We start from the raw sequence: 24,134 nt of genomic DNA on the forward strand, positions 1-24,134 counted from the left end.
AGCTGATCAAATGATGCTGCCTCTACATGATGGTTCCTTCTCATCCTCTTGCAGGCTGCCTCTCTGGTATACATACATGCCAATAGCTGCTTGTTTCAGAGAGGATGGGGGTTGGTCCTGCCCTCAAAGCAGAGACTCCCTCAGTCCCATAGAAATACACTGACTCACAGATGTCTTCCTTCAAGCAGCCTTGTCTGCCTCTCTCTGTTTCTCTCTCACACCTGCAGGGATCAGACAATTACCAGCATTAATACTAAGAGAAACACAGAGGAGACAGGGTGTTCATGTCAATGCTTGGAGCTATACACAGTAAAGTGGAATAAGACGAAGGAAGAGTGACAGAGAGAGGAAGAGCGACGGGAGGAGAGCAGAAGAGGGAGGGTTTAGTGATAAAGAAGCGTCCCTCTCTTCTCCCACATCTCTCAGTCTGTGCGCACTGGAGCACAGCAGGAGCTCCGGAGCGCATCACCGACATGTACACCTGTAAAGCCCGGTCCATTCATCCAGGGATGCTGCGTACATGTAGACTATATGAATGGCAGCGACACCGTTAAACGGCAGCAAAAAGAGTGATTTCCATCTGTCTTGATGAAATCATTTTGAGCTCGGAGGCAGAGGAGAAGGCGACATGCGGAGAAGAAGTGGATGCTGAGCTGCTCCAGTCTACTATTAAGGTCTGGACCTTTTCTCTCCTTTAAATGCACTACAGGACATGCTTTATGGATGGATGTTTTTTGTCTCCTGCTTTGCTGGATCTATTATGTGTGTTGAACAAGACAAGCTACAACAGAGATGAGTTTTTCAAACCCTCTGCTATCTGTCAGGCTGGATTACAGAGAACTTTCATGGGGATAAAATAGGGGAGACCAGGGGCATTTGTAACATATTTGGGGTTTTGATGTTTCTGCATCTACGGTCACTTTCGACTCTACCAAATAAAATAAAAAAATCAACCTCTATAAATTTTAATTTTAACTATCAGAGTATATATAAACAGGTACACAAAATGACATATAGTGGTTAGATTTTAATCTGTAACGTGTTCATTTTTTATGGTTTTCATCACTATTTCTTACTAAATGTCCAACGTTTATTTTATACATTTTCCTTTTTTAATTTCTATAATATTTTTGAGATATGTAAATTCATTTTCATCCAGCTTTCTGCTTCATTGGAAATACTGATATAAAACATTTTCTAAAACGAGGATTTCATGATTTCTCTACACCCTGAAGAATTTGGACGGTGTCTATACAGTAGATGTCAGTTTTCATACACATAAAATATGAAATAATATGATAATATTATATTATTATTATATTATATATTCTAATAATCTAATGTCCTTACTGCAGAAATGACATTTTTTTGCCAATATTGCAGATAAATGGCAGGTCTGCTACTTTAGCTTTGACTCTTAGCATCTAATAGTAATATTGAGTTATTTTTTAAATGTAGTTCGAAATACAAATTTACTAAGCTGTATGGTAAGGACACACAATAAATACCATGTTTTTCTTGGTCTTGAGGGTCACCTGTGTGGGCGGCCCAACCTGTCATTCATGTGCTCACCTGCTGACTTCTGTTTCCATAGAAACTAGATTTGTTTGGCTTTGAAAAAAACTTTTACTATGGCATTTGTTCAGTGTCGCGGTAAGGACTCAGAAGTGTGGGACAGGTGCATTTAGATGAAAAAAAATCAGAAAAATTATTTGTTAATAAATAAATAATTTCAATACGGTGTAAAGTAATATGTATATGAAACAATTCCATGTGAAATAAGCTCATTTTATGTATCTCATCATTGAGACCACAGTTGTGGGACATGAAGAAAATTTGTGTTTGGATCCATAAAAAGTTCCATAAATCTTTTTTTAAGTCAAGATGGGTAATAACGCTGTGTGTATTTATCAAGCATTTCACTAAAATCCCAAATTTCATTGCTGGGACTTAAAAATGCCTGTATAGTTGCAGAAACACCCAAAAACCTCTTGAGCTATTTGGATCCAATTATTATGTAAGTGACTTGTATTTGTGTCATCAAATGTTTTACAAGCAATGTTAGAGTCACAATATTGATTGAAACAAGTCAAATGTTACATCTTCCCCTAGACGTGCAGGGGCGATTGTAGCAGCACATGCATGGGGGCAATTGAAACAATACAAGTAATACCTTCATAGAAATACTAAAGACCACAATAAACTACCAAGAACAGAGATATAGTTAAAACAATTTAATATCCATTGAACAATTAAATACTTTCATACCTCAACAAAAAAGGTCTTGGCAAAAAACGTTGATAAGTATGAGACATCAGAGAGGGATCATTACAGACCATGTGTATAATGAGTTTCATGGTTCTGTCTTGTTTCTGATCGGAGATATTTGGGATGTTATAATTGCCCCCGGTCTCCCCTACATGTACAGAAGACTGTTAAGAATCTTCAGATCAGAGTAGATTTGTTAAGGATCTGAGCTTATTTCTTGGTTCCTTTGTTGTTTCACACCGGCATGAAATCTCATAACTGTCAGTAACATTGCACATCTGTGCTTTGTATAGTCACTGTCAAACTGTAGTTTTCTGAGATGTGTCGTCCTTGGCTCAGTTCAGCACCACTGAAATCTACAATCTTTTAATTAGACTCTGGATGATCTTCAAGAGGTCTTTTTGCCATCTTGCTGCCAAACTGTCTGCAGATTAACTAACTAACACTTCTTTCTCAAAATACTAACGCTAATGAAGTAAAACATATTCACCCCTTTGCATTACGTATTATCACAAAACAAGTATCTTTTATACAAAAGCTTACATATATTTAGAAAATAATAAAGACTAGAATAGAGCTGTATTGTCCCAATTTGTTTCACCATTAAAAACAACAGCACAATTAAACCCATTTAACATATATATATATATATATATATATATATATATATATATATTTGTCACAAATCATCAGCAGTACTGTATACCCATATATGTGCAAAAGTTGAGACAATTTAATGAGATCTCCAACATAGGGATATTCTAGTGATGCTGCTTCAGCCTGTTACGTTTTTGATTCAAACCTTAATGTGGCAGAAGTCAGAATATTTTTAGCATCACTCGTGAACGCCGATCAAACGGTCAAACTACGCAGCGCTGATGTCGTGATAATGCCCATTTCTCACGTAAGATATCTTGTAGTGTACTGTTTAGCTGTAAAATGAGAAAGCTCTGGCTGGTGGGCGGTGCTTGGTATTTCCTCAACTGAGCTCAACATGGTCCCAAACGTTTTCATTTTACAGCTGAACAGTACACTACAAGATGTTTCTGAAAACATTTTACGTGAGAAATAGGCATTACAGTGACAGAATATTGATTCATATTTGATCAGCGCTGCCTAGTTTGACTGCAATTGATTGACAGCTGCTGTCAGGATATAGTGACCGTTTCATAAAAATAACTTTTTTTTAATCATATTTATTCCAACCTGACTACTCCAGCTCTAACAGCAGTATGAGCAGCATTGTGCTGCTTTAACTGCTTCTTTGGTTTACAAAGTTGAATCCAGTGTAAAGCCTCGTTGGTCTAAATTGTCAGTACAGAAAAATACCATGGTTTCACTCTTTATTCCTCTTTAAATGCTCCTTGGGGTCTCACTGTTCACTTACACAGGGACACTCAACACTCAACCTGCTCTAGACTGTACCAGAGAGTGACTAGAAACAGATTTGTTCTTCTCATTAAAACGTGTTTATTGCCGGTGTTTTTCACACTTTATGAAACTACAAGCTAGAAAGTGACAGCTACTGAGAAGCTTTTTTTGTGCAAAACAAACTCGTCCGTTGCCGGTGTAAAACATGAGCCTGTGCTGCAGGCACCTCAGTGTCAGTAACTGCACCAGCACCAGCCGTGGATCATTGCCATATTATTTTATAATGAAGTCTAAAGATTTAACTTTCAGATATCCTCTTCACCTACTGGTCTGTTCATTAACAAATTGCTCACAAATGGTTCTTAGTTTGATAGTTAGATAGATTGATCTTAAATTAAAAAGCTGCTTGGAAATCCATCAGAGGGCTGTTTCATGGAGCATTTGAAATCCTTCCCAACTATTCTGATTTCGCATTGGTTCCTGTGTAATCTACATCGACTGCATCTCATCAGAATTAAGAGCAGCTCAGACAGATATTCAAGAGAAAACATTACGCTTTGAACCGGCTCTGCAGGCTTGCTGTTTTCTTTTTTTGTCTACATACTGTGCTTCTCTGTGCTCTTGATGTACATTACAAAAAAAAAGAAAAAAGCCTTTGAATCAGATTGTTTGAGGTTGTTTTTGCCCACTTGAAAGCTGGTTCAGATCAGAAGCAAATTCCCACTTCAAGCGGAGGGAATGCTGCATGAGCAGATCAATACAAAGAGCGGGACCTCGCGAAAACCAGCACTATCGTCCTACGGAACAGGATGCTGACTCCTCTGAAGTTCCCACTGATCTGTAGACTATAACAGGAACAGTATCATTAATGCTAACCATGGGAATGTGTCATTATTGACTGATGGATGGATGTAATATTTATTGAAGTATCCAGCAAGAACTTGGCTATCAAGTGGTTTCAGATGTACTATAATGACGTGTTTTCTCTTTCCCATCCTTACAACATATTAGGCAAAGTTCTCAAACTAAGTTGGCATCAACAGTCAAAATTGTGTAATAGAGTGAACATGAATGCATTTTATATTTTTAGCAGCATATGACTCCTTTTCCTAATTACTCTGATATTGAACTGGAATTTGTGCGGCATTTCCCACCTGTATGGACAACCCATTCTCACTCCTACATCCTCAAATACTGACGCGTAGTTGGCAGCATTTGGTGTCCGATACCGACGCACAGATGCACCCTTTAAAGCTGTAGTAGGCAGGTTGGAACAAATATGATTTAAAAAAAAGTTATTTTTATAAAACGGTCACTATATCCTGACAGTAGTGCATGAGACAGGTAATCTGAAAAAAATCATGTGCCTCTGTGTCCTCCGGTGTGCTCCCAATGGCATCTGCCTTGACCTCTGACCTCAAGATAGGTGAATGAAAAAGGGTTCTGTGGGTACCCACGAGTCTCCCCTTTACAGACATGCCCACTTTATGATAATCACATACAGTTTGGGGCAAGTCATAGTCAAGTCAGCACACTGACACACTGACAGCTGTTGTTGCCTGTTGGGCTGCAGTTTGCTGTATGTATGTTGTGATTTGAGCATAATTCTTTATGCTAAATGCAGTACCTGTGAGGGTTTCTGGACAATATTTGTCATTGTTTTGTGTTGTTAATTGATTTCCAATAATAAATATATACATACATTTGAATAAAGCAAGCATATTTGCCCACTCCCATGTTGATAAGAGTATTATATACTTGACAAATCTCCCTTTAAGGTACATTTTGAACTCAAAAATGTGCAATGGACAATTCGCTTGGAACCTCGACTGAGGTGGTACCAAAACTGGAGTGGTGCTATTGGTACCATCCACAACCTTTCCTAATGGAAACGCAAAAATAATTGGTGTATTGTGTAACGAGCTGAACTAAAGTGAACTACTTGGTGGAAACGTGCCAGTAGAGTGTGATTCTGTCCCTACTGCTTATTCTCATGCACAAGCAGCAGTGGACATCTTGGACATCAATCTGTTAAAGAGGAATGAACAAACATCTGGTTTCACTCCTGATTCAATAATATAAAGCGTTGCATTACTCAATTTGCGCAAAAGCAAAAAAATCAATTGCTGACTTCCCTCCATCAGTAGGCGTATCAGTGGGCTGGAGCCTCAGAGTGTGGAGGAAAGAGCTAAATGAGACCTTCTCATAATGACTAGATTAGTTCAAACTTACTGCACTACTTTTAAAGTTTATCCATCCCTAGGACAAACATCCTCAACAACTGAAAAACTAGTAAACAAGTTAATGTGTGTGTGTTGTGTATGTGTGTTTGTAATCAGGATGGGTGGCGTGCAGTATAATATGATTGTCTATAATGGAAGCTGCTCTGCTTGTGTGCATTATAATTGAATCAAGGCCATGCATTTACATCATTACTGATTGTGGTTGATTGTATATGTAGCTCTGATTGTTTTTGTGGGGGTGTACTTTCAATCAGTGAAATGGAATTGAATGCTGATTTACTGAAACTTATTATGCTTTTGTGCTTTTTCCCTTTCCTTTAGTGTCTTATATAGTTTTTGTGCATGTAAAAGGTCTGCAAATTTAATAAGCTCAAAGTCCACGCCAAAGGGAATAACTCTCCCTTTGGCCCTTTACTCTAAATTCTTTAATTTTCCAGCCAAACAGTACACTACAAGATGATTCTGACAACATTTGAGGCGAGAAATAGGCATTACAGTAACAGAATACTGGTTCATATTTGATCAACGCTGCCTAGTTTGACAATTTGTTTGGAGTTTGTGAGTGATTGACAGCTGCTCAGAGACGGCAAGGCTCCAGCTCGGCTCTGATTGGTTGTTTTCTTCCAGTCTGTGAAATCTTGCGTAAGCCATCAGGAGCACCAGAGGACACAGAGGCTCATGATCTTTTTTTTCCGATTACCTGTCTCATGCACTACTGTCAGGATATAATGACCATTTTATAAAAAATAACATTTTTTAATCATATTCGCTCCATTCCTACCCACTGCTGCTTTAAGTGCAAACTCCACAGTAAACCACATGCTACCCTGATTTCCCACCATCTGCGTTGAACTCCTCCGTGTGAATATTACCACATTTCTTCCAAATGTAGAGACGAGAATATTCTGATGTCACTTCAAGGCAAATTGAGAAGCTGCTCCATTAACTGTGACAACTTACAGAGAATTGTTGTTGCTCGCTTTGATCATGACAATAATTGGATTAAGCTAATTACATGCCCAGCAGAATATTACACTTGTGCTCAGCAGTCGTGTATACACTGTGATCTTTGATGGAACAGATTGTCATTTGCCTTCAGCTGCCGATTTGGATTCTGTTACAAGAATGCAGCAATTACGACACGGTGATATAAGCATCTTAACATAATTATTACTTTGATTATGGTCATATTTAGCGAATTCATATTGTGATAAGGCATGAATTTTGATGAATGCTGATTGCCTCAAGGAAAACAAGCACATAATTATTTATTCCATAAACAAATGCGGTATGCAAAATAGCAAGAAAATGGGAGTGTTAACTGAGGGAACAGCTTGATCAAATTATTCTCAAACTCCAAGTACATGCAGTAATTAGATTACAGTGTGCCCGTAACCAAAACTAGTGAATGATAATGGGTGCATATATTGGTTCATTTTCTGTTTATGAACAGTTCTAAAAGTTTGAATTAAGCGATGTAAGTTTGACATAAAGTTCAAAACTTTTAAATGTATTGAATTAATCTCAGAAGTGTTTTAGAGGGTGATACAATATGGAAGTGTAGATTTAACCGTGATATAACTTTGACAATGAAAGTGGATTTTATTTTTGTAAGACGGGACCCCTCATGCATGAAGAGAGTCGGGCCAGTTTATTGCGACACCGTTTTTACTCCTCATCTGCTTATTATAAATGAGCTGGATTTGATTTGCTTCCATGGTTTTACTGGCCAGCACAACAACTTACAAAGCAGACCACGGTCTAAGTGCACATTTCATTCAAATGACCGTATAAATCACTGGAAGGTATTGTGTTTTAATAAGACTTTATTTCAAGGCCGTCACATTATGCAAGGATGAGAGAATATAATATGTCAAGGTGTTACACTGGCATCTTCCTACCAATATCATCTGTCTCTTTGTCAAGTCTGAGGTGTAACATGTGAACTAAGACAAAAAGTAGATCACCAACCACTTATCTGTCACCATAGGTCAAATTTTAATCTTTGTGATATTGTACTATCAGTAGCAAAACTAATTAATTGCGATTAATCACAAATTAATCACACAATTCTTTTTATCTGTTTAAAATGTACCTTAAAGAGAGATTTGTCATGTATACTCTTATCAACATGGGAGTGGACAAATATGCTGCTTTATTCAAATGTATGTATATATTTATTATTGGAAATCAATTAACAACACAAAACAATGACACATACTGTCCAGAAACCCTCACAGGTACTGCATTTAGTTTAGAATATATGCTCAAATCATAACATGGCAAACTGCAGCCCAACAGGCAACAATAGCTGTCAGTGTGTCAGTGTGCTGACTTGACTATGACTTGCCCCAAACTGCATGTGATTATCATAAAGTGGCTATGTCTGTAAAGGGGAGACTTGTGGCTACCCATAGAACCCATTTTCATTCACATATTTTGAGGTCAGAGGTCAAGGGACCCCTCTGAAAATGGCCATGGCAGTTTTTCCTCTCCAAAATTAAGCGCAGGTTTGGAGCGTTATTTAGCCTCATTGGTACCGATGGATTTTTTAGGTTTTTCTTGTTTCATATAATACCAGTATCATCACTCTAGCTTTAAAACTGAGCCCGCTACAACCTAAAAATCGCAAGTTGTGTTAAAGCATTAAAGAAATTAGAGGCGTTAAAATGAATTTGCGTAAATGCCTTATTATTGCGTTAACTTTGACAGCTAGAACAGTCTGGTAAGTTCAGAAAGTTGCATCACTTTGCTTTGATGCAGCCAGCTCTACCAGGTGAGCTATTGCGGCGCCCCTGAATTCAACTTTTCATTTGTAAGAGGAATAATGTGTTATGTCTTCTCTCAAAAGTTCCATAGTCTCACTTTAGGTTATTGTTTTAACCACTATTCCCAAAACAAAAATGTTACTACTGGCTGATCAAAAAAACATCCAGCCCTGTTTTTCTCATGCTCACTCTTATGAGCTATGAAATACATGTCCAGTGATGAAACTCAGGTGCATTATATTGTATATGGTTCCAGAGTTGTGTTTTTAAATCAAGCCGACGATCCCAGTTACAAATGCAAACTGTGCTGTAAGTGGGACCACTTTCCCTGTCGGAGCTGTGAGATGCATTGTTGGCATAGTGCTATGCGGTACTCATTAACACTTTCTCTAAAATGTCAGACTTCACACCGTCTGTACTTGCAAATACTCACAGTAGAAAGCTGTAATTGCATACGCCCACATATGAAATTATTGAACTATCTCTCACTTGCTACACTTTTTTTTAATAACACAATTTCTAAAGAAGACATTCTATAAAAATCAATTTCTCAGGTATTAGAGGTTGACTTTGCTCTACCCGTATTTTATCCATAAGTCACGATAGTGTGAATTCCCCTTTCCTGATATGAGTTTAGCTCTAACAGTTATATATGCATGCAGTTAAACTAATCAAAATAGATTCATTCTGGAGCATTCTCTTGACAAACAAGGACATGCTGGGAATACAAGCTCATCTTATGCAGCAAGTGTGTGTGTGTGTGTGATGAGGAGAGAGTGGAGGGCCCTAACACAAGTCTATAAGATGCATACGTCATCAAAGTCGGACTGAATTCAGCATGATGTCACTGCACCAGATCAGTTAAAGGTGTTTTTGTAAGATATCTAACAGTTTCATCAGTGTTGCTCATTAAATAGATCATCAACTCATCAGTGCCTCCATGTTGTTCCTTTACCTTAACATCATTATTCCTTATAGAAAACAGTCTGACAATGCAGCCTCAAAACACGGGAAGGTTTCTAAATATGGACTTTTATTGACAAGTTCATTCACTGATTATCTAGACATGAGAAAATTTCGACCTGCCGACATACTTGCAATGAGAGGAATATTCTGATCTGCTCAAAGCCAGACGAGAATATAGAACATCACTCACTGTACTCACAGGACGCAGTATTTACTCCCAAGGAAGCCCTTTGAAAATGGCCAGTTTGACAGTTTGTAAGTTTGGAGCATTATTTAGCCTCCTTCACGACAAGCTAGTATGACATGGTTGTTACCAATGGATTCCTTAGGTTTTCTACTTTCATATGATACCAATGTTTACAACTGAGCTCGCTACAACCTCCGAAAAATGTTAATGCATTAAAGAAATTAGTGGCGTGAAAACAAATTTGCTTTAACACGTTATTATTGCGTTAACTTCGACAGTTAATTGACATTGTGACGGGAATTTGGCCATGTCACAGACAGGTTCCAAAACGCAACACTTACTGTGTTGCGTTGTGTTGTGTATCATGTTGTATCATATTCTGCAGGATGTGAGAAATGACACTTTGTGCAGATAGAGCTGTTGCAGTGAAAAGCCACTAATTATCAACCAGATGATTTTTAAAGGACCCACCGCACTGGAAAAATACCGGAGTTATGCTTCACAGTGTTTTCATCACATCAATATTACCACGGCCAGCTTGAGAAGCTATTAATTGTGGTTTCGTTTTAATGATTTGCATTTTAATAGCACACCTACACCTTTTTCTGTTTGCGACACCTTTGAAACTGCATCAGCGTCTCATTAATCACCCATCTGTCAAACACTGAATGGCATTCCTCTGAGCCTCAGCACATAACAACAGATGCAGACAGAATATTGATGGAATGATGGAAATGATTAAATAAGAGAGGAGTGAGAGCACAAGGAGTACTATTGGTGGATCTTTTGAGTCCGAACTTCTGTATTATCTCACTCAAAAGTGTTTTTTCTCTGCAGTGTCATGTGAGGACGGGGCAGCAAAACGACAAGTTGTTTAGAAATGTGCAGAAAGGTGTTTCTGCTGGAGAGAAGAGGTGTGGAGCTGAGAGCAGTTATTTTTTTACAACAAATCTGTTTACGTGCACACATTATTTTTAGCAGCACCGCATATCACAATGCAGCTAATACTCTTGGTCACGAAACGCTGTTTATAAACGCACCGTCTTTTTTGGCTCCCTAATAACATATGCATGAATAAACAGCGTATTTCCTGAGCAAAATGAGGCTGACTCAGACAATGAATACCCCACAGTGGTGATCAGGTGCATACCTCATCTAAATAGTCTTTTTAATATCTGAGAAATATTGATGATGACTGATTTGAATTACAGGGATAATGGTAACACATCCTGGCGCTTGTGCTCAAATAAATAAAATGGGAAATTGAAGGTTGGGACGGTTCACACGGGAGAGGAAGCAGGAATAAAGAAGTAAACAGAGGAGGTAGAAATTTAAGGATGAATACTGATTCACGTCTGGCAGTCTGTTGCCTGACGCAGAATCTCAGTCCATTTGAGATACAAGCTCAGTAACTTACATATAGTAACTCTAGCGACCTCTTTAAAGGTTCTCTATACGATATCCGGAGCATTAATATAGCAGCAAACAACTAGTATCTAGATATAGAGGAGTAATGTCTACCTGAGCAGAGAATGAAGTCACTCTCCCTCTTTGTGTGTTGTAATCAGAGCTTCTCTGTGTTTTGTTGACATCGCCATGCCGGCCGCGCATGCCTTTTCATGCATTGTCATGCATTGTCATGTATGTGAGCGTGCCCTACTTATGGCCACCGCGCTGCACTGCGCTCATACAGCGGTTACAGCTGATAACACCGTCCCGACCCTTGGCGTTGCCGCGAAAGTGCAACGCCCACCCTCTGGTTCCACCCCATGTTAACACTGTTAGCTATGTCAGCCTTGTTATATTATTTATATATTTACATTATCTCTGAGACAGAATTACCAGACGGACTCCACTGCTCGTATCTGGACATCTATGATGTGGCATTACACTATGGAGGACGGAACCTGCCAAAATATAAAAATTAATGAATAGATAAATAAATGCAAAAATACATAAATAAATACATGCACTTAAAAATAAATATAAAAGAAATAAATGCATAAATATATAAAATGCAAAAAATAATGAATTAATAAAAAATAAAAAAATAAAAATATTTAAAAAGATAAAATAAATAAGGAAGCAAATTAAAACGTCAGTTTATGTTAAATTTCATCAATTAATTAATTAATGGCTACATTTATTTTTAATATTATTTTTGCTACATTTGAGGACATATTTAGTTATTTATCGAGTAATTTTTTTTAATTTATTCGTTTATTTTTTATTTTGGCAGGTTCCGTCCTCCATATTACACGTGTGATTTCCCATTTCCCTGCAATGACAAGTCATGTCTGACATGGGAACCATCTATTTGCTCATAATGCATTCACGCTGGTGAACAAATAAATATTTCTCTAACTTTAATACAGTATAGGTGTGATTTATGTCATAGTCACTCATCTACTGTAAGTCACCCATTATAAGCAGCTTCATGTACAGCCACTGCACTTTGTCACATGCCAATAACCATCCTCTTTAATTACTGATATGAGCTGTACTGCCTCCTCTCCATCTGTGGAGTTCTTTCGATTAGAGCCTTGTTTTTTTTTTACCCTGTCCCATTATTAGAATTTTCAAGCATAGGAGACAATTAAGAATGCACTCCTTTCATACGCCTGTCAGGAAATGAAAGCCAAATGAATAGAAATGCCCTTACTGTCTGACTAGTGGACCATGTGACTATAGCTGTTTATGCCTCAGATAAACAACACCCACGTTATGCTTGGCTCCCTCAAATTTTCATATCCCGCTTCATCTCAGTGTAAGAATTCCATTTGTGCGGCTGTGACATTTTTCATGTGATATATTCTATTGTCCCGAGTCCTCCGGCCATGGTTGCCCCTCCGCCCCGTCCCCTTGCCATCAGCTTTGACAATCCCATCCTTTGTTTTTGCCATGAGAAGCAGCATTCTTCCAGAGGGATGACCTCCTCTGTCTCTACAGGGGCTGGCACTGAGGACGCGACCCTACCCGAGGATTGGATAGCACCCACTGGATGCTGTGGACGAAATCCGCTGGTTGTCACCCGGACTCTGGTGCTCATATGTGCACCAAATACACCCTCCTTCCTTGGGAAGAGAACTTGATGGATCCCTCTGTTCATCACAGCTGACACATCAAGGCCCAGCGCCATGATCAGCACCTTAATCATTAACACAGCACAACGGGATTAGACTTCTGTGGCACAAGTGGATCATCACTCATTTCTGTAAGTAAACATCTCTTACACTTTATTATTCTTATATTTATTATTGACATAACATTGTATTGTAGTTAATTCAATTGACAGTGAATGCTCGGTTGTATCATTATTGTTAAACAATGGTCTAACGGGGAAAATAACTTTCCTTTGGCCCACAACAAAATACTAAAATTGAGCAGCACCAGAAGGAGAGAAGCTGAGACGAAAGGTACCGAAGTGAAAAACTATTTCAGGGAGACTCATCCCTAAAATCCCACAGCACCTGAATATTAGAATTCCAAACCAGCCGTACACCAAGGCACCAGGCTCAACTTTTACATCTTGAACCAGTTGAAAGGGATAGTGCAAGCATCAGAACATCAAACACCAGAAACAGTAATACATCAGATTATACCTGCAGCTGTCTATCGTATACAGACACATGCAACGGTCACCATTAGGATTTAATTACCATTCCAGGGTAGGGGAGGGTGACAGGGGATGTTCAGGGGCAGATAAAAAGTCAACAGTAAATGTCACATAGAAGTGATGTACATCATCTGAAAGTTGGGAACCTGAAGATTAATTTGAGATGCAGTCATTAATAAGACATAAACATTTTATTAATTAATTAATTAATTAATTAAAATAAATTGTGAAAGTGTATAAGGTAGTAGAACATGATGATATAAGTTTGTAATGGCCATCCCTATGCTCTATTATGTCTTTTTGCAGCAATTTTGGAGTTGATATCATTGTTAGAAAGATTTGGTGCTAAATTTAACCATTTTTTACCACTTGAAAATTGATAAAAATACAATAATCCCTCCAAAATACAACATTAAGACACCAAGATCTTGAGAAACACCATAGAAAAAGCCATGCTGTGATTTGGTATCGAAAACTTTTGACATTTGAAGATTTCTGCAGGAAATTTCTGCGGGAATTTGTCCCTGATTGGATGGCTTATTGTCCATCTACCTAGGAAATCCATCCATCCTCTGAATGCCTTAGGTCTCTAGTTTGTGGTTGTAAAGTGTCATGAGGCTGTGATGATCCTAGAGGTCACCACAGGTCATTTTATCCAGAGAGGTCAAGTACAAAAATGGTCTCACTACAATGAAATGGCTACTATGGGGACTAACATTATCACACATGATTACAATAGGGCTCATTGAATCCACAACAGTCATACCCAATTTATGTAATTCAAAGACTGTTTAGGGACCCCAGTATGAAGACATACACCATTTTAGAATAAGCAAAAATAACACATTTATACTGCATTCAAAATACTGAATGTGATTATCATGAAGTGGACATGTCAGCAAAGGGGTGAGTCGTTTAATGCTCGATTAATAACAGCTGTCTGGATTCAGATTGCAGTAATAAGGACTTAATGGAAGAAAATCTCACTCTGCTGTGAATTTATTTGCACCTAAAGATATTTCTGACAAATGCACTGCAAAAGGAGCATGACAATGGGATTTTTGTATTGATTGCAACTCTGCCACCTGCCTGGAGGAATTCTCTGCTGTAATGAGGGTTGGCCCTGGATACAGTTTGCAATGTCAAAGCCAGGGCTGACAGGTTGGATGTTGAACACAGAAAAAAACGCAAAGGTGCGGTGATTAGTGTTTTGGTTCAGCATCATTGAAGCTATCTACCTGGATCCCATATTAGCGGTGTATCTGTCCTTTGTTCTGCGCGGTGCTCTCCAGGCTTGTTAGCCTTTAAATCAAGGATGTCTCATCAGTGTGCATCCGCCTCATAGCTCCTAGCAGCCCCGGCCATTTCACTGTCATTAGCACAGACAACATTAGTATAGATTTCCCTGCTGAGACAGGATTTAAAAGACACGTCTCTGAAATGTTTGATATCAAGAGAGACCTATTTATAGTTTCCGTGAGCTGTGCCATACATTTTAAACACACAGCTTTCGATCTTTTTAAGTGCTGACTGAGGCTGGCACCATCTTCCACTCCTGGCTCTTTGATCCAGTCAAGGTCTATCATTAGTGAGCGCTGGGTTGGAATCATTAGGTTTGTGATGTAGAGTCTGCCAGGTCCATATGTGTACCTGTAGGCCTACCGATTTGTTATTTATGGCTGTTTGGTCGGTCCTTTCAACAGTCTGACTATACCCTTTGTATTAAAGAAAGCAGCTTTGGAGAGCACAATCACAGCATTGTTCACAAACAGATACAAGTTGAGTGTGTAGTCCAAGTTAAATAGTCAATGTCAAGTAAATGTGTACAGGTCAGTTTTGTGTCATTTAAGGGAATTATTCCTGCTTCTGGGTTTAAAGGTTTTTGATTGGGGTTTTGGCAGGCAACACTTCAATTGGCTTCATGGTTCAGTGCTTGCACAAAGTCAAATTGCCATGTTTACGGCCAAGTGGAAGAAAACAATGCTTTGTTATGCAGAAGCATCAAAATGAATTAAATAATGATCAAATATTGTTGGTCATTGGTGCTTTTTATAGGCTATATACACTTATTTTTTCACTACTTGTGTACATAAATGGACTTGTATCTATGTAGCACCTTTCACTCATATGTCAACATTCACCCATTCACACACACATTCATACACTGATGGCAGAGGCTGTCATGCAAGGTGCCATCTATGGAGGACGGAACCTGCCAAAATAAAAAAATAAATGAATAAATTAAAAAACTGACTCAATAAATAAATAAATAAATATGTCATTAAATGTAGTAAAAATTGTCAGGGAGAGTGGAGCAGGTGGACCCAAATGCAGGAGATCACAACAGGATCAGACAACAGGAACTTGGAGAAAATAATTTTAATTAAATGTCTAATGCCGGCAAAACAGAACAGAAACGCTCATGACAAAATCAAGGATTCAAAAGAGACTGAACAGAAAACCAGGACTTAAATACAAACTGATCTGGATACAGTGCCATATCATGACAAGAATTACATTAAAAATAAATGTAGCCCTTAATTAATTGATAAATGGTGACATAAATTGATATTTCTGTTTAATTTTCCCTTTTAATTATTTATGTTTATTCCTATGAAATTTGAAATGTATGTATATACTGTATATATATATATATATATATATATATATATATATATATTTATTTCACTGGTTGCCAAATTCTTGCAGGCACGGCCTATTTGTCATAAATTGCCATAACTTTTGAACGCATTGTGCAAATGGAATCAAATTAAGGTAACAGGTGCACATATTGACTCCAGGCAATGCTGCTAAATTTGATGACATTTTGATTGTAGCTCATCCTGCACTTGCACTAATATTCCCAGGATGTAGTTGTCAGCATGATTGTCTACCGCTATGTGTATTTTGATGCAGAGAGAAAAAATTCGACATCTTCAGCAAAATACTCCATGACACATTTAGATTGTTGTCTTACCAGAATCTGTGTATTACGTAGATGAGAGAACATCATTCCAAACTGTTGTGGTTGCTTTCGGCCATGAAGCAATTCACCATAAAATGGGGATTCAAAATGGTGAGGAGGTGGAGAGCGAGTCATCGCTTCTCAACATGATGTGCAAAGATAATTAGCTTGTCTAAAGCAATGACATGCTGTTCATACACGACCCTACTAAACCAATCCTGATGTGTTAATTAGCTGGCACAACCTTTGATCTCAGACTGGGGTTGATCCTTTTTAATCAAGGATTAGTTATGTCTAAAGACCTGTGATTAACCAGCAGAGCATCCGTCTCATGAAGAGAAGGGGGAAACTAAAGCACACAGAGTGGTTGGAGCCTGTATTATAGTGATGATCACATCTATCTGTGCTGTAGATTGAAGGCTGCAGGTCTCCTGGACTGCAGGAATCAGCTGACCAGTGTGAAGGATGCACATGCACACATAAGCACATTGTGTGATATGTCAACTATCAGCATTTCTTTTTCCAACCTTGCCCCGTAAACCGCAACACCGTAAACTGCAACACACATCAGACATTACAATTTTTATTTTCACAAATGACTGTGTCTATTATAATATAAATAAACAATTGATCCCTGATATTGTTGGCTTAAAAGTGTTCTGTCAGTTTCCCTACAAAGAGAGTTACAGGGGTGAAAAGTCATTTTATTTAATATTATTTTGTTATTTATTATTGTTTTTTTAGAGGGCGACCACAGCCCCCCAGCCTATATGGCCTATGCCTTAAGCCAGCCCTTAGTGCCTGAAACACACTGCGACACGAATGACCTTTTGTAATGAATCATACCAGAAGCACACAAACAACGTAGATGAAACAGTTGTTTATGCCATTTTGAATATGAAACATTTGCCCCACACATTTGCAAGTCTAGAAAACACTTGAAGAACAGAAGACATTGTCACATATCTGCATTACTTTCCTGAGATAAATGACTGGCTGTCAAAAAGTTTTTAACCTTTGTGTGTTTTCTCTCTGCAGGGATAATCAACTGAACCGAACCACTGAAACACTCAGTCTCCTCTTCTACAGGCCTCTTCATACAGAGCCTACAGTATCAGTCCTCCAACTGATCATGTGTGTTGGCTATAAACATAGGTAAGACAATATGGATTGCATTTATATAGTGCTTTTATCCAAAGTGCCTCACAGTTTGCCTCTCATTCATCCACACACATGCACCAGTGGCACCAGGGCTGAGGATGGAGTTCACGTTAACAGGCGAAATAAGAAATAATGGCATGTCTGAAATACAAACCCAAATAAAGGCCTGGCTATCTCTGCCACTGAGGTAACTGAATTATATTAAATAATTTCCAACATAAAAATATAAAGAGCATATAGACCTTAGTTGTATCAATGCTATTTTAAGGTTTAACTGAACCTACAAAAGTGTGAATGCATACATCTTTATCTCTGTCAGCTGTTTACAGCCAGGAAAGGGCCTGACCCTTTCAGCCACACTGTAGCCCTCTTCAAATTATTAGCTCAAACGTTCTCTGCGTTACACCAGTATGCTTTCAAATGAGACAAAAACAGAAGGCTCCGAGCATTTTCTGACCTATTTTCCGTTGTGCAGCAGCAGCTCCAGCAGGCTGAGACTGCTTCTTAACACAATGCCTCCCTCCTTGTAGTTTGTGCCTTGCAGCCACAGTATGTTGATGTTCAATAGGAGGCCACCATATGTGGGCTTCAAATTGTAATTCACATATAGCGATGGGCCATTAGATTGGGAAACTCACTCAACCAGCTTATCCATTCATGGGCTAAAGACAGTATGCTAAATATAACTCTGAAAGCAGTGAATGTTTCCTTTAAAAAGGAATGACTGAATGGATTCATGGTAAAAGACACTTCAAATAATTTCTCCAACCGCACATATCTGTCTGACAGCATAAACAATGAAATTATTTTAAACATATTGTATATATTATACAGCATTCTAAAAGAATGACACATTTTTAAATCAATGTAAAAATAATAAAAGGCCTTAAAATGTAATTTATCAAATTCAAGAAATAAAAAAATAAGAAAATAAAAATGAAAAAACTATAACAGTAATTGGAAATAATAATATAATTACAGCAATATAGCTCTAACAACATTTAAAACAATATTTCCAAAAGACACTTATTTTGTTAGCTTGTTCCCTTCATGGTCATTTCACAGCTCTCTGGTTCTTATGATTGTCTACCACATCGTGTGTTCTAAGCCTTGCAGGTAGTGACATGACTCGGGTCTGAACCTGGAGATGCCGAAGAGACGAGACATCGTCGCCATTGTGTTGATCGTGTTGCCGTGGACACTGCTCATCACTGTTTGGCACCAGAACGCCATCACTCCTCTGCTTGCTACTCGAAAGGGTAAAAGATTGTGAACATTTTGTCCATTAATATTTATCATAGCAGTGTGCAACAAAGGTTTTTGTGTTACTTCCAGCATGGACAGGGGGGGGGGGACCTCAAGATATGTGAATGAAAATGGGTTCTATGGGTACCCACGAGTCTCCCCTTTACAGACATGCCCACATGATAATCACATGTAGTTTGGGGCAAATCATAGTCAAGTCAGCACACTGACAGCTGTTGTTGCCTGTTGGGCAGTTTGCCATGTTTCCCTCTGGGAAAAATGTCACATGTTGATAAAACGCCATGAAGCCAGGGTGTCATGCACAGAGGATTGGGTCTGTTTACTTCTAAGTGTTTAGCATCAAATTGTCTACAGATTATACACAGTCCACACTGTCTCGTGTAGTACAACAAACTGTCCAGAAAAGACATAAATCTGAATATACAATGGCTTCATGTAGCATGTGGTATTCATGTAGGTCCCATCAGTATAGCACACAGTGGATCATTGTAATCATTTCCCCTCCTGGCTAGATGACAGACGTGATGGTCGCTCCAACTCCAGGAATACTTTTGCCGTCAAGGAGTCCTGCTCACTTCAGAACCGGGACATCGTGGAGGTGGTGCGCACTGAGTACGTCTACAGCCGGCCTCCGCCCTGGTCTGACATCCTGGCCACCATCCACGTCATCACCCCCACCTACAGCCGGCCGGTGCAGAAGGCAGAGCTGACGCGTCTGGCCAACACCTTGCTGCACGTGCCCAACCTGCACTGGATCCTGGTGGAGGACTCCCAGAGGAGGACCACTCTGGTCAGCCGCCTCCTCCAGGAGACGGGACTCAACTACACCCACCTCAACGTGGAAACACCTAGGAACTATAAGGTACGCGGGGACACTAGGGACCCCCGAATACCTCGGGGTACCATACAGAGGAACCTGGCCCTGCGGTGGCTCCGAGAGACCTTTGGCGTAAACAGCAGCCAGCCTGGGATTGTCTACTTTGCAGACGATGACAACACATACAGTCTGGAGCTGTTTGAGGAGGTAAGGACATATATTGCAAATTGGGCTCTCAATGGGTTTAAATAGTTATCTGTTCAGAATGTACCTTAAAGGGAGATTTGTCAAGTATTTAATACTCTTATCAACATGGGAGTGGCAAATATGTTTTCTTTATGCCGATGTATGTTTATATTTATTATTGGAAATCAATTAACAACACAAAACAATGACAAATATTGTCCAGAAACCCTCACAGGTACTGCATTTAGCATAAAAAGTATGCTCAAATCATAACATGGCAAATTCAAGCCCAACAGACAACAACAGCTGTTAGTGTGTCAGTGTGCTGACTTGACTATGACTTGCCCGAAACTGCATGTGATTATCATAAAGTGGGCATGTCTGTAAAGGGAAGACTCGTGGGTACCCATAGAATCCATTTTCAATCACATATCTTGAGGTCAGAGGTCAAGGGACCCCTTTGAAAATGGCCATGCGAGTTTTTCCTCGCCAAAATTTTGCAAAAGTTTGAAGCATTATTTAGCCTAAAGCTAGTATGAGATGGTTGGTACCAATGGATTCCTTAGGTTTTTTCTAGTTTCATATGATACCAGTATCTTCACTCTAGTTTTAAAACCCGCCACAACCTACCAACAAGATCGATTGCGTTAATGCATTCAAGAAATTAGTGGCATTAAAACAAATTTACGTTACCACGTTATTGTCGCGTGAACATTGACAGCCCTAACTGAAAAGCAAAAGAAACATGACGTAGAGCTGATTTTCTCTCTAAGAATGCAATGTACCCTCATTTCTTCACAGACATCTTACTTGTGTTGTGTGTCTTTAGCTGAATCTACATTTTGGGATTGATGGAAAGTAAAATGACTCATGAGTGATCTCTGTCTTTGTCTCCCAGATGCGTTCCACCAAAAAGGTGTCAGTGTGGCCCGTGGCCTTCGTGGGCGGCCTACGATATGAGTCCCCTAAAGTAAACACCTTGGGCAAGGTGTATGGCTGGAAGACTGTATTCGACCCACACCGGCCCTTTGCCATCGACATGGCTGGGTTTGCGGTGAACATGCACCTCATTCTGTCCAAACCTCAGGCTTATTTCAAGTTACGTGGGGTGAAGGGAGGTTATCAGGAGAGCAGTTTGTTAAAGGAGCTGGTCACTCTCAGCGATTTGGAGCCTAAAGCTGCTAACTGCACTAAGGTAAGAAAATGAGGCCGTCTGCATGTTGTGCTCCCCCTGTGCAGTAAAACAAGCTGCTTCTGTAACTGCTGCTAGTGTAAGAGAATGCTTCTTGTGATTCCCGGCTGTCATGACAATTTGTTCTTAAAGTCAATAAACTGTCAGCTTACAGCCAACTCTTATACACTTCTAGCTCATTTAACAGATGCTACATTCTGCCTCTAGACATTGTGTAGCAAGTATGATGTAGTATATTACAACTGCACAGCACTGCGAGCCAAAACTTAAGTTGAAGTGTTTCATCATAATGGCTGTATTTCTGCTTGTCTCCATCCCCTTTTTTCCCCCCCGCAGGTATTAGTATGGCACACACGGACAGAGAAGCCTGTGCTGGTAAATGAGGGCAAGAAGGGATTTACAGACTCTAATGTGGAGATATGACATACTTCATCTGACACAGGTAATAGCAGAGATTTAGAAATGCAAATTGCTGCATTTCCACAGTGATTATTCTGGGGGATGGGCCAAAGGAGAACATCTTAACTCATATGTGCACTGTGAGATATGGACTTTACTTGAAAGACATTTCTGACCTTTACATAACATATTTAAAGGACTGTCTCCTGCAGAGTTGTTGGTTATCACAATTTTTATTTCTAGCCACACTAGCGGCATGGCTCTAGGGGTGTCAATGCTGGTCCCTGAGTCGGTCCAACTCTTTGGTCCAAACTGAAATATCTCAATAGAGTACTACATGAATGAGTCCTAAAACCCGGAAATGAGTTAGCATTTTAGCACTTCCGGTTCCCTCGTCTCAAAGTCAATTTGTTTTTAGTTAGATGCCTGAAATAGGGTCGGTAACACAAGCTTAAGAGATTTCAACATTTTGTTGACCTCTGACCTCAAGATGTGTGAATGAAAATGGATTCTAAGGGTACCCATGAGTCTGCCCTTTACAGACATGCCCACTTTGTGATAATCACATGCAGTTTGGGGCAAGTCATAGTCAAGTCAGCACACTGACACACTGACAGCTGTTGTTGCCTGTTGGGCTTGAGTTTGCCATGTTATGATGTGAGCATATTTTTTATACTAAATGCAGTACCTGTGAGGGTTTCTGGACAAGGGTTTTGTCATTGTTTTGTGTTGTTAATTGATTTCCAATAATAAATATACACATACATTTGTATAAAGCAAGCATAGTTGCCCACTCCCATGTTGATAAGAGTATTAAATACTTGACAAATATCCTTTTAAAGTACATTTTGAATAGAAAAAATGTGCGATTAATCGCGATTACTTATAGACAATCATGCGATTAATCAGGATTAAATATTTTTATCGGTTGACAGCCCTACTAATTAGCAAATGTTGCATGCTAATGTGTAAATTACCAAGATGGTGAACATCGTAAACAAACCTGCTTAGCATCAGCATGTTAGCATTGTCATTGTGAGCACGTTAGCATGCTGAAGTTAGCATTTAGTTCACAGAGGCTGCACTATGGCACTACAGCGTGGCTGTAGACTCTTTGTCTTGTTCATAAGTTCTGCTTCTGACATGTGTCTTTTTGCTTCCTTGTCTGTCCTTTCAGGGACATTTCTCCATTGGATTCTACCTGGATTCAAACCAACCTCGGAGCTCTTTTAAGCAATAGCCAGGGTCAAACATATCGTCACAGCACAGTACAGTACAACTGTAATTCACCACCGCTTAGAAACGGAGGCAGACCTGTTGGCCCCAGGAGGCAGCACAAGCCATGTGCTTGAACATACCACACAGTATCAAAGCACAACTGCACAAGACCGAGCCGGCCCATGCTGCTCAGAGCACTGGCTGATGCGAGACATTGGTAGGAGTTGCCAAAAGGAGCTCGCCCACTGAGGTTTCCTCTGAGAGCTGAGACAAAGCGTGTTTCGTGATTTTAAACTGCAGGAAGAGATGGCACGGCAAGCAATAAAGAGCCCTCTGAGCGCAGACAACACCAGCCAACCATCCAATCAGCATGAAATAGGGCCCTTTTGTTCTGGAGCGAGCTGGCTGTCGGGCACAGGGCTGCACAGAGGAATAAAAGGGGCCCTTGTTTTAAGTGAGTCAGCACTGACTGACAGACTGCACTGAGGGGATCTGAGCCCTCCCCGCTTGTACTGTACAACACTGAGCTATTTAGATAGCACCCCGAACCCAGCACTAATTAGGAGTCCTGTTACTCCTCTACACACATTCACACATGCTCAGCTGCACATGATGAGCACATGCACTGAAAAAACACGGAGCAATGATTTATTACAGTATAACAGCAAAGTCCTCTCTTACAGTCATTTACTCCAAGCTCTTGTTTATTCCTGATATGCTGTAACACTACTGAGGTCTTCACAGACGTCGTCATAAGCTAATTAAGGTCCCACTGAGTGAACTGAGTGTTCCTCAGCAGAATTATTTATTGTTTCAGAGTAACTGGTACCATGCACTTGTTAGTCCTGAGCTATGCATGTGCGAGTCAATGGGATATGAAGCCATTACTCTAAAAATTGGATGTGCATCCTTTCAAATAGCTGTATTACACAATCTAATTATTCCCACCATGGTTGGCTGGCTTGCAAGTGATGATTTCATACCCCATTGACTTGCAGAGGCACCGCTTACAAATGCTAATGATCTCAGACTGTGTGACTGTTAGGAATTTGGTCAGTTATCAATGTGTCAGGCATCCGAAACCCTGAACTTTGGCTTGAAGATAAGGGTCTGATGTTGCTACAATGCTGCTTGTTGTTCATTTGAAAGCTGTTCACATCACTACTGCCTCAGCTCCCTGTTTTGTTTTTTGTTTTACAGAAGATGTGTCCTTGTCAATAACTGCATTCTGCAGAATATTCACACAAGTGATACAAATCTAACAATATCAAATATAACTGCCATTCCCAAACTGAAATGATTACCCTTTAAAGGAGCAGTGTGTAGAATTTGGTGGCATCTAGTGGTGTGGTTGCAGATTGCAACCAACTGAGAACCCCTCCGCTCACTCCTCCCTAGCAGTAACGTGAGCCACCGAGTGCAAAACCGTGGTAACACCGTTCGCCTCGCTCAGAGGTCATCCTTACCATAAAAACACTGTTTTAGGAGCAACAGAAGTCAGACGGCGGCTG

General features: G+C 39.6%; 1 protein-coding gene across 2 annotated transcripts; it reads left to right on the forward strand.

The window, feature by feature from the left end:
* The first annotated feature begins 254 nt into the window (after window positions 1-254).
* Window positions 255-23,797, forward strand: LOC119476268 (galactosylgalactosylxylosylprotein 3-beta-glucuronosyltransferase 1). 2 transcript variants are annotated; one of them, XM_037749642.1, is made up of 8 exons: window positions 257-674; window positions 12,753-13,017; window positions 17,423-17,539; window positions 18,654-18,804; window positions 19,324-19,835; window positions 20,713-21,009; window positions 21,343-21,448; window positions 22,583-23,797. In XM_037749642.1, exons 4-7 carry the CDS (start codon window positions 18,693-18,695, stop codon window positions 21,427-21,429), a joined length of 1,008 nt encoding a protein of 335 aa, XP_037605570.1. In that variant the 5' UTR covers window positions 257-674; window positions 12,753-13,017; window positions 17,423-17,539; window positions 18,654-18,692; the 3' UTR covers window positions 21,430-21,448; window positions 22,583-23,797. The 2 variants fall into 2 exon arrangements, with proteins under 2 accessions (XP_037605571.1, XP_037605570.1); XM_037749643.1 differs by lacking the exon at window positions 17,423-17,539 and having other exon boundaries at window positions 255-674.
* The last annotated feature ends 337 nt before the right edge of the window (window positions 23,798-24,134 follow it).

Source organism: Sebastes umbrosus, chromosome 17, assembly GCF_015220745.1.
Source record: "Sebastes umbrosus isolate fSebUmb1 chromosome 17, fSebUmb1.pri, whole genome shotgun sequence".
Lineage (NCBI taxonomy): Eukaryota > Metazoa > Chordata > Actinopteri > Perciformes > Sebastidae > Sebastes > Sebastes umbrosus.

Bases quoted from the DNA above. Each gene is read 5' to 3' on its own strand.
- LOC119476268 (XM_037749643.1), top strand. From the start codon at position 18,693: ATGCCGAAGAGACGAGACATCGTCGCCATTGTGTTGATCGTGTTGCCG. The intron at 19,836-20,712 runs GTAAGGACATAT...TTTGTCTCCCAG, and splicing joins GTCTGGAGCTGTTTGAGGAG to ATGCGTTCCACCAAAAAGGT. The intron at 21,010-21,342 runs GTAAGAAAATGA...TCCCCCCCGCAG, and splicing joins AAGCTGCTAACTGCACTAAG to GTATTAGTATGGCACACACG.